Here is a 12,106-nt window from a genome sequence, read left to right as displayed (position 1 = left end):
AATGTAACACCCTTTTCACCCCGGTTACATGTTTCATTTGCCCTGTACGATGGGCGCTGTAAGTGATGAAAATGGGGGATGTTGGCTTATCTGGCAACCGCAGCTCACAGCCAAAGTGAGAGCGTGGGAGCGAGCGTGGGAGCGAGGGAGCGAGCGAGGGAGGGGGCGCAGTTGTTATTAGCATCTGGTGCTAGCTGCTCTAACGGAAGAAGAAGATGTTTCTCCAATGATGTGGAGGGAGAGTCCTCTCCAGTCAGACTGAGGCTGATAACTACAGCTCAGTGAGGTAAAGGACTCTGAGGGTTAACTTTAGATAGTTCACTTTAGTCTAAGTTCAAACGGTTTGATCACAATTTATGTAAACACATATTTCCAAGGCACTCCTTTATAATTATTGGGATAAAACAGGTTTGAAATCATTCCAATGTAAACTATAGGACAGTAAACCACACATATCGTTTTAAACTGGAGAGATACAAACATATGCATAAATAAAAAAGTAAAATAAGATATGAATGAACAACAAAAATAAAATACGTTACATGTATTTGTTATTGGCTATGGGTTACTGGTTATGTTCACATACTTATTTAATTATTAAAATGTAAACCGATCTTTTTCATATGGGTGTTTAGAGTTGTACCCCCTAGATCTAGTCTCTAGTCATTCTGCTTAAAGTGCACCAGATTGAAGCATTTTACTTCAAAATGTTCAAACCTTTCTTCCCGGTATGCCTGAGAAGGCAGATATGCTTGTTTTTCTCAACAATAACTGTTCTTTAAAAGTTGGACTGTTGCACTGTTGTAGCTTCAGTGGTTCTCAGGTTAAAGTTACATAGCAGTGAATATAAACAGACTGATTAATGTGAATATTACTGTAAACTAACCTGTGTAAAAGTTTCTCCAATAAATGTCATTTTTTTTGGTGGAAGAAGCAAGTATCATTTGTTTACCCTGCCCCTCAAAGAATCGGAATTGAGAACCGTTAAGAACCGGAATCGAAAAGTAGAATCGGAATCAGAATCGTGGATATTCAAACGATACCCAACCCTACTGATGAGTTTCACCAACAACAATGGCGGATCACAGGGTTGTTTTCGTGCTCCAGACGCTATTGACCATGATACAGATGTTAGTGCAACATCTACAGCTCCTCTACCGCTCCTCTACCGCAACCATCAGCAACAAGTGGACATGGAGAACTACATGGACTACATGTTGCTAAATCCACCGCGGAGAATAACCAGAAGGGCAACCATGGCAACCACTTACAGGCCCGGCATATGTACTACAGCGTCTCCAGCGGTCTCGTGTGGACGGACACGTGTCATGAGCCGATTCCGTGTGGACGGAAGACTTTTTTGATATCGACTTCGGTTCGTTTTTGTCTCCGTTTCGTCTCCGTGTGGACGGGGCCTAAGTGTCCTTGGGCAAGACTCTGAACCCCAAATTGCTTTGAGTAATATGTAATGTAATAAAAGAAGCACCTCGTGTCTATGGTTCTGATTCAAGCAATGGTGGTTCCATTTATCCCAGTGGAAAAATAATACACCTCAATTTTAAGGCTTTTTGATTACTTTGTTTAATCTCTTCTGTGACCACCTGATACTTATATTTAATGTTTCACATCACCCTGGGGTGGAAAGTGGCTGATGGTTTTCCACGTTTGTCTTGGTGCCATATGCGTGTTCAAAGCATTCCCTAACTGCTGTCTGACATATGGTCCTGCACCACTGGCATCTCCCACTCTCTTCTAACCTTACACAAATTAAATAAGACCTTTTATCAAAGCACCACTAAATCTGCAGGACATAAGATACAAGATGTTCAGAAGTAACACATAGCACAAACATGCAGTGGCATATGCAGAAATGGTATTTGCCAAAGAAACATGACAAGAAATATAGTGTATGCCACTATGCCATGAACCAGTAGAACACCAAAGACAAATAACAGATACCAATGCCAACAGCAGATTAAAACTCGTAAAATAACACATTATGATCCCAACAGCAGATTCAAACTGTAAACTACAAAATAATCCCAAAATCTGATTAACACTAGTGAAATAACACTTTATGATCCCAACGGCAGTGTAATAAGTGTGAATAGTATACCTGTTTCATTTTGACATCTCCAGCAGGTGTTGGTTTCTGTAAGGTTTAGATAAAACATGTGATACTAGAGTCTGCAATACATTAGGAAATAATGTTACATCTCACATGTGTTGAAAATTGAAACATGAGAACTGCTGCTAAACATCAACCATCAATGGGAATCCAGCAGCAGCTAGCACCAGGACCAGCATGTCCATTACTGGACACCAGTATGTCCATTACTGGACACCAGTCTGCCCTACTGGCTGTCCTACGTCCTTTTCAGCAATCACATAATAGTCTAGTGGCCACTTTCTGGTTAAAACTGCAATTTTTCATCCTGAAAATGTAAAAAATAGATTCAGCATACCCAATAACCCCCAAAACCACTCCAACATTTTACAAAATTGGTTACGCCATTTTTAACTAATGTTTACGTTTTAATTAGCACAACTTATGGGGACCCTACTATACATTTCTATCATCAAACTTTGGTGTATGGGATACTGCCTGAATATGCTTAAAGGTCCCATGTCATGGTCACATGTCATTGCCATTTCCACTGATCATAATTCCATTGTTGAGGTATACTAGAATAGATTTACATTGTTCAATGTTCCAAACTCACATTGGTTTCTCACAGCATCTCTGTATAGTATGTGTATTCAGCAGTATTCACTCTCTCCACTAAACGGCTCGTTGCAGCTCTTGCCCCCCCCCCTCCCTGTGAGCCCAGTGTGCTCCGATTGGTCGGGACCAGTCGGAACGTTGTGAATCACGCTGAGCTCCGTGGAGGTGTGATGTCCTTGTTTAGCGATACACAGCGAAACACAGCCAAACTCACCCTGAGCACACACAAAGTCACAGCCGAAGTAAAAACAATAAGTGTGGCTTGATATTGAGAAAGAAAAAGGTTGATAAACGCTGTGAGAATGGGTCTGCAGAGAGAATGGGTCTGCAGAGAGAATTTTGCCGCGATCCAAACTGTCTGTTATCAGCCTGCAGCCAGGGAGGAGAGCTCAGCAGAGCTGCCTGCACTGAGTGTGTGTGGAAGTCCGTGGATTGGTCAATTTGGACCAATCAGCGGGGGCTTAACGTAACGGCTCCACGGATTGGTCCATTTCGTTCCGGGGACGACATGACATCATGATGTACCCGGAAGAATCAAATGGACAGTGACGTATCTCCAACGAGGCGTTTCGGGGAGGTACAATTATGTGTGACGTCATTGCGGGCACAGCGCTCCAGCTGCACCGTTCAGGATCCCAGCTTCTGCATGTAAACGCACGATGGCGCACACAGCAGCAAGCTCAGACAGCGATGACAGTTTAATTTTGAACGTGTCTGAGAGCTCATATGAGGCTGAAGGATCGGTTTATGTTTTATCTGTTAGAAGTTTAGGAATGAGGTGCGTCAATATGGGCGATAATACGGTCATGTAGCCAGTGGCGGACTGGGACTAAAAATCAGCCCGGGACTCTCGACCGGCCCACTTCGGTACCGCTAGTAAATTGTCAACGGGGGGAGTGGGGGATGTGCTAGTGACTTATCCGACTGGCCCGGGATTCGTCCCGATGGCCAGTCCGCCACTGCGCCCAGCCCACGTAAACTGTCAACGGGGGGAGCCTCGCTGCGGGGAAACGGTGGACCTAGTGTCCCGATCGGAGTGGGAATAATAATAATAATCTTAATCCGTGCATTTGATCCATTAATCTCCCCAACATTGTGGTATAAAAACCACACGTTTAATCCATGTTGGTGTACTACAACTACAAAAAGCATCGGTTTTTTTTCTCATCAGGAAATGCAGACCGCCTCAAACAAACTATTTTTAATCATCATCCTCACGATCATTTAATGTATCATATGTTCGCCGAATTGACATGAAAGCACTAATAAATGTAGTTTCATCCACTTGAGTTTACAACTCCAAAAATAATCGATTTGTTTTTACTAGAGCCGGGACTCGATTAAAAAAATGAATCTAATTAATTAGAGGCTTTGTAATTAATTAATCGAAATTAATCGCATTTTTAATCAAATATACATATTTGACCTGAGAACAGTGAGAAGCAATTTTCACATGGATGTTACTCCAAGTGGTCTACAGTCGAGTGCAATGCAGTGAGCCAGGGAGCTGGTTATTTTCTCAGACGTGGACTGACTTATCCTGGCCCTGAAACCAGTCATCTGGTTGAGTGTGGGTTGGGTCAGGGTGTGGTTCCTTGCACTCGGAGTCGGGCTAACGTCCACGCTAGCTGCTACATGCTTTGCATTTAGGTGATACTTTAGGCTTGATGTGCTGCGGTGATATGCAAATTCTTGTTTGCATAATTTGCACACAACCGTGCTCTTATCGACGCTTCCATCCGTCCGTTTTTTTAAAACAAAATGTCCCATCCACGGGGCCGACCAAAGCGGTCTCATCAGCTTGTTCGTTCATGTTTGACTATTGTTCACCGTGGTTTGTTGTTGTTTGAAGTCCCATGCTGAAGTCATGAACGTTAGTTGGTGTTCCAGTATAATCGGTACGCCTGAAACTCATCCAGTGAGAAACGTTCCGCTGTGCAAAAATAAGTGCGATTAAAGTGCGTGAATTTTTTTAACGCGTTAATTTTTGTGTAATTAATTAATCTTAATTAACGCGTTAAAGTCCCGGCCCTAGTTTTTACATCACATCCGACGGGAGGAAATTCAGCAGCTCTCACTACCGATTTTTAATCCTAATGTAATCATCATCTTCACCACGATTGTGACGGGGCTCTATTTCTCCGTTCAAAAAACACTGGCATAGTCGGTTGGGTTAAGCTCCAAAACTTTATTTACAGCAACAAAAAACGGAACCAGCACAATTTAAACAACAAAATAAAAATCCAAAACAGGCCGTCCATCACTCATCAGAGTAAACATGCTCTGGTGTTGCCTTCTCTGCAACCAACTCCCAACATGTCCCAGCTGTTGCCTTCATTGCAACATTCTTCCGAGTCCTCCAGGGCCAAAACCGTCCATTTTGAACCCATAGCCCCTCCCACAGGCTTACCGTCAACAGGTGGCGCAATTACCTCAAAACCACATTGTCAACATAAAAAAATCCGACCCAAACATAAACAGGTTAACCACCTCTTAACGTAATAATTTAACAAATTAACAAACGCACAATAAATAATAAATTGCATGGTTCCTTTTTAGGAGGAGAGCAGGAAATGTTTGGTGTGTGTGTGTGTGTCGGCTGTCAGTGGCGGAGTCAGTCACTCATGTGATCCGCTCCGTCACAACGATCATTTATGTTTATGTCGCCGAATTGACATGAAAGCACTGACAAATATGAATATACTATAGTCAGCTTCATTAAAACGTTATTAACGTGCCTAAACTCAGTAATTCACCATTTCTACGCATGACAACACACTTTGTCCGTGTTTGGCTCTCTCGCCGCACAGTGAAGCGTTCCCGTATTGACGTCACTTCCGGCTTCCGCCAAAACTTCAAAATGAGTCGAAGGAATTTCCCCGCGATGTTCGAAATTATTGATATTTATCGGAACGGTATCGCACCTTCTTTTTTAAGCTGACGGTTCGAGATTACTAGTAGCCCAATATTTCATTGCGCAACAGTTATTGGCAGGCTGTCACAGGCTCTTTAAGTAAAACACATTTAATTGATATTTATTCTCCCTTTTCTTTTATTTGCATATTTAATATTGAGGAAATCCAAAAGTAACGGAAAGTATCAGGTAGTATTACTTTTATATTTTGATACTCAGATTATGTTACGGATTACATTTTTTACTGGTAACTCGCAATTGTATTGGATATCAGTAACCCTCTTAACCCTGAATATGAGCTAGGGTTTGAAAGTAGAGTCCGCCATCACTGGACGCTGCTTAACATGTTCGTGTCAGCAGACAGAAATGTTGCTTAAAGGGGACCTATCATGCAAAATGCACTTTTTGATGTCTTTTATACATAAATATGTGTCCCCGGTATGTCAGGGAACTCACGCAGCGTCAGAAAATAAAACCCTCTCTTTTTTCCTCCGTACCCAAATCTCTAAAAACGGGGAACAACGGAGCTGATCCAGATTTGCGTCCGATATGACGTAATATCTGAAATGTGGACTCACGGCCTTATCAGAAACGTTGCCATCAGAAACAATGGCCGACTGTTTTGGACGTAATATGGTCGGTGTTTATATTAGCATCGCTAACACTCAGAGCTAACCTGCACTGGAGAGCATGTGTGTGAAGAAGCCGGAAATAAAAAGGAACTCACCTTGTGGTATCACCGGCAAGAGAGAAAGCCTTTGAGCTCCATACTGTTTCAGAGATAATCCTTGATAATCCATGATATGGCGTTTCATCACGGTAGGATTTAGTTTAGACGGTAGCTGCCGGTCTCGCATGAGCTCAGCCCCCTCTTTTTTATTTTATCTTTTTTTTTTTTTTATTAAAGCTTTATACCTAAAATCTACGACGGAGTATTAGGGCCACACTTAGGGGAAAAAAAGCAGAGAGATTTCGAGAATAAAGTCGTAATATTACGGGAATAAAGTCGTAATGTTACGAGAATAAAGTAATAATTACGAGATTAAAGTCGTAGTTTCATAAGTGACTTGAGAAGCGGACTTGGAGGAGATTGTCTCCTTTCTGCAGGAGGAAATGGCTGGTTCTGGCCGACTACATTACATTACATTGCATTTAGCTGAGGCTTTTATCCAAAGCGACCAACAAGATACAAACTTGAAGAAAACAGAATCATATAAGTACATCAGGTTTCATAGAGCTAACACATTTCAAGTGCTACTCAACTGGCTATAGATAAGCCAGCCCTTTATTAGTATATAAGTTCTTTGTTAGTAGTTATATCGCTGGAAGTGGAGTTTTCAGTCTGCACCGGAAGATGTGTAGGCTTTCTGCTGTCCTGATTTCAATGGGGAGCTCATTCCGATTCCACTACAAGGCTATCGTTCGACTCCTTCTGGATCCAAAGCCTTGATTACAAGTCTCATCGTTTCTTGTGAAACAACAAATCCCCTTTGAACAGCTCGTAGATGTAACCAACGATAGCCTTGTAGTCGGCCAGAACCAGCCATTTCTTCCGGCAGAAAGGAGACAATCTCCTCCAAGTCCGTTTGGTTCTTTCTTCTAAATAATAGACATCGTTTCTTGCAAAACCTTTTCAAAGTTCTAATACTTATGATAATCTGATGCTGAAGTGCCAAAAGATTAAGTATTTCATTATTTGAAAAACCTAAACTAAAGTAGGCTACTGCTTCACAAGATGCTCCACATTCCTCATTTTATTGCAGGACGCTGTTGTCTCCTTCTCAAGTCACTTATGAAACTACGACTTTAATCTGTAATTATGACTTTATTCACGTAATATGACTTTATTCTCGTAACTATGACTTTATTCTCGTATTATTACGACTTTATACTCGATATCTCTGTTTTTTTTCTTCTAATCCCCTAAACGCACCAGGAGCGTCTGCGCCGCGTTACGGCTGCTCCGTGTTACGGCTGCGCCGCGTTACGGCTGCGCCGCGTTATGTTACGGCTGCGCCGCGGCATTCGCAAAGATCGCGGCCACTCTAGTCAATGGGTGCTATTCCACCAGACGCGCCGCGGCTCGAAGCGTCCCAGAATCTCCTCGCCGCAAGGAATTTCTAAAATATAGGATGAGTCCTATTTTTGACACAGCGCAGCGCGGCGCAGGCAGGAAGTGATGAAAATCACCTTGTTGTCTGCTTTGCTGGTTGAGGGGGTGCACCCAAAACCGGCTCCTTCTCCTCCCCCCCACCACCGTCTTTCAAGTAGGAGAATACATGCCAGCGTTCTCCTCCGGTTTACAGGCACTGTCAATTATATATATATATATATATACACAATAATTATGATGAATGCATATTTTTTTACCACTAAAATACAGCAACACATCTTTAATTCATGTCGTTTATAACTGGAATATTACAATTATTATGAACTGTGTCTGTAGTCTACAACACAACAACATAGGAAATAACAACAATAAACACGATTTAAACGGACACAAACATAAACCATTTAACTACGTAGCCTACTACTTGTAGAAGTACAAATGTCCAGGAGATATTCCAAAATCAACAACGACTGCGAGGCTGCACACACGACGCTCCGCTTCCGCGACGTTTTGAAACGCGCCTGGTGTGTTAGGTCGCAGGAGGAGGTCGCAGGAGGAGGTCGCAGCGCGGCGCAGACGCTCCTGGTGCGTTTAGGGGGTTAGTGTGGCCCTAATACTCCGTCGTAAAAATCAGCACTTTTGAAACAGGAAGTGAAATAGAGGGATATGAGGCATGGATAGAATGGGTGATCTGTGACATGTTTTTTATATATTTTTATATATCTGAGACCTATGCTATTGCCTAAAAATAGCATGATAGGTGACCTTTAAATCATTTATTTGGAGGCACATTTTTCTCAGTATTATTTGTGGCAACAGATTGGGAATCAGGGCATAATGTGTAATCTGTAAATGTAAAAGAGCCTTTATTGATCCCCCTAGGAGGAAATTCAGTTTTTCAAAAAAGAGTTGTACAGGCCTACTTAAAAAAAAAAAAGGTTTAAATCTCAAAAAAGGATCTGCTAATACACAAACAAATTCCACAAATTAAAAACACATCTATGATTGCATCAAATGAATGAAAAAACACTATTTGTGGATCGAAATCGATGATTGTGAATTTTACAAATCTACCTGTTTCACTTGGCCATTTACTTCCGATATGGCTCGAGGCTCAGCAGCCTAGAATCCTTAACTGATATTTGAATGCCAAAACGTATGTACTTTTACTTTATTACAATTTTGAATTAAGGTATTTTACTTGTAACAGAGTATGTTTACAATGTAGTATTGCTACTTTTACTTAAGTAAAAAGATCAGAGTACTTCTTACACTGCTGCAGATTATACATCTGTTTTCGTTTGTTTTTTTACACATAAATAATATTGAGACAAATGTAACTCCCTACAATTCATCTAAAGTAAATTAATAAACCCTTTTGGGTAGCCACAGGTTTGTATCAATCCATGAGCAGCTAGTGTGTGATGTTCCTCAGACAGCTGTGACGGCAGACATGTTGTTTCAGTGCAGCAGGTTGTTGTGGGTTTATTTGATGTCATCACTTTATAACTTTCTCACCTTATCCAAATACGAAAATACTGAGGCTAGCGTTACTAAAACAGAAGTATCTCAGTGACGATCAGAGGACTGAAGCAAACTCGCAACGTTTAAAAGTTGTGAACATAATAATTAGTAATGCAACGTTAAGTACTTTGTTTGTAACGTGTGTTTAGCGGAGACAGCGGCCTGGCTCTCAGAGACACATGTATGTGGAGGGCCGGCCTTATGCTAACGGTACTTTTGGCAGTCTGGTGCTAAACATATCGGGGAATGTTTATTAATGAATACGTGTGATCGATGTATTATCGCAATGACAACAGAGTCAGACTGAAAGAAAGTTCCCAACAAGTCAGTGGGCTCATGAGATCAGCTTTGCTAACCTGGTAGCAGTGTACCCATAGAAAGCTAGGCGAAGAAAGATGGAGCTTTACCGGCAACTAAAGCCATCTAGTCTTCAAAATAAGGGCGTATATAGAGTCCACAATTATTTACAATAATTGTAAAGAGTGATTTTGAATGTTTTTATATGTACTATGTTGACACTGAAATGTGTAAAGTAGAGCTTGAATACCTAGACAGTATGCAGACATATAGCAGATCCATGAGTAGTGCTCATCTATAAACATCTCGCTACATTTTCTAAAACCGATAACATGATCATCTCAAACACTTGACATATTTATTAGCATGTTATATGGACAATGACGATGATCTTATTCTGAAAATTAGAACAGGAAATGGTTCATTATTCTATCCCACTTGACTATGGATTTGTTCTTCTTCTGGTAAACTAACCTTTTCCTCTTCAGTCCAGTGTGCAATAAGAAAACAGAACCATGTGAATAAAGGCCATGCCGCCTACCCTGCATGCTGCTATCCGGGCTTTGCTGATGGAAGCGGGGCGACGCGGACCCCACAGTGCTGCTGGACTGTTTGGAGTTGCTTTCCGGACAGGGAGACGCCATTGTTGTGTTGAATTCCGGTGTGCAGCGAGTCTTTCTGCGGACTCCTGACGGGACACTGCGCCCTGAACGCAGCAAGAGCACCGCTGCTGCCTTCAAGGCCTGTCGGAAATAGTCTTTCCCGACTAACGCAATGTTAGACTTATTTCTATAACTTTTTTAAATCAGCACTTGACTCTACGTGTTATACCCATAGACTGTATATAAATGGACGTAGTGTCCGTGACGTCACCCATAGGATTCTGCAGAGTTGCAGAGAAACCCTTAGTAGGCGGAGTCGGCCACTAACGGCTCGACTATGACGTCAGAGTCTAATCCCGCCTGCTCCAAAAAAGGGCAAAGAGGCGGGACCTGCTGCCTCCGAACTGGAAGTAAACAGAGCTAGCTCAGGCTAAGAAGCTAAGCTAACATGAAATACATGCAAACCAAGTTACTGCTAACAGTGTATTTCCCCTATATTAGGGTTGCCAACCGCCCCGTATTTGAGCCAAAAGGGGCGTGTCCCGTACGGGACTTTGTTTGTCCCGGACTCCCGTGTAAAGGGAAAAATAAAAAATATGTTTCTGTTTGCGCGCAATGCAGTGTGTCTGGCTGCGTGCCTGTGTGTTTGTGTGCTATACGAAGGGCGCTAGGACCGCTCAGTTGACAGGGCAGGCACAATGCTCGCACGTGTGTGTGTGTGTGTGTGTGTGTGTGTGTGTGTGTGTGTGTGTGTGTGTGTGTGTGTGTGTGTGTGTGTGTGTGTGTGTGTGCGTGAGTGTGAGAGAGAGTCAGTCAGCTGATTGATGGGGAAATGGTTGGTTGAAGGATAACATCAAGTCTAATAATGATGTACCATGCATGTTCACATCATGTATACTTTGCATTACTTAATACCATTTTTCAAATATTTTATTTAACATTTTGGACAAAATAGCCAATTGTACATCGAGGTGCCCAGATGTCCCTAGTGCCCACCTATCCGATTTGAACATGCTGATGTACAATGTGATGTAGTAGCCTAATGCAGGTGTAAGACCATTGTGTTTGTATTGTGTTATAGGTATCAGGTTCAGGTTATTTATTTGTACCGGTAGGTAGATTCTGTTTGCAGAGAAAACTACAAGGGTTCCATCCTGACACTAAAAACAAACACAAACCACAGACACATCTCTAATAAAGGACTAGTAAAAGTACAAGTATACCCTGCTCAACCAAATCTCAAAAAATTTAAAAAACATTTTAAGAAGGAAAACACTAGTACAAACATGGACATTCAAAATTCACAATTCAAAATTAAATAAATAAAAATAGGCATCAGTGTGACGCTCCTATGATGTGTTAATTTGTGCAACAGCTGCTGGGATAAAACTGTTTTTATACCGCTTCGTTCTACTCCTTGGGACGAGTAACCTCCTGCCCGAAGGAAGAAGCTTGAATTCTGAGTGCAGAGGGTGGGAGTCGTGGTCTAATATGGAGCTGGATAACCGCTGTAACTGCCTGAGGTACAGCGTCTCCAGGTTTAGCTGTGGCTCACCAATCAGCCTGTTGGACCACTTTATGATCTGACTCAGAGAGTTTGTGCTCTTCAAAGTCAGGTTACCAAAGCATGACATTAGTGAAAAAGACAGAATTGACTCGATAAAAGCACGATAAAACATTATCATCATGGTTTTGTCAATGTTAAAATAGGACAGTTTCCTAAGACAGTACAAACGCTGGTGCCCCCTTCTGCACACAGCTTCACAGTTTGGATCAGAGCTACATTTTTAGTCAATAATTGTCCCGAGATATTTGTATGATTGCACAAATTCTACATTCTGATTCTGGATGGTTAAGACTTCATGTATGTGGGGATGTCTTCTAAAATCAACGATCATGTCCTTGGTTTTGCTTATGTTCAGTTGCAGGTA

At 41.9% G+C, this 12,106-nt stretch overlaps 1 protein-coding gene across 1 annotated transcript in view; it reads right to left on the bottom strand.

Annotated features, from left to right (window-relative positions):
* Positions 1–10,805, bottom strand: part of map2k4b (mitogen-activated protein kinase kinase 4b) — a 19,395-nt gene extending 8,590 nt beyond the window's left edge. The window contains exons 1-2 of the mRNA XM_034112318.2: positions 10,115–10,805; positions 2,117–2,152 (exon numbers count right to left, since the gene is read on the bottom strand). Of these exons, the coding sequence (XP_033968209.1) occupies positions 2,117–2,152; positions 10,115–10,217 (139 nt within the window). The 5' untranslated portion in view covers positions 10,218–10,805. The remainder of the gene's footprint in view (positions 1–2,116; positions 2,153–10,114) is intronic.
* Positions 10,806–12,106: the final 1,301 nt, after the last annotated feature.

The sequence above is a fragment of the Pseudochaenichthys georgianus genome, chromosome 23, assembly GCF_902827115.2.
Source record: "Pseudochaenichthys georgianus chromosome 23, fPseGeo1.2, whole genome shotgun sequence".
In the NCBI taxonomy this organism is placed as follows: Eukaryota; Metazoa; Chordata; class Actinopteri; order Perciformes; family Channichthyidae; genus Pseudochaenichthys; species Pseudochaenichthys georgianus.
Note: the sequence above shows the minus strand (reverse complement) of the source record. Positions and strands in the feature narration are given on the sequence as shown.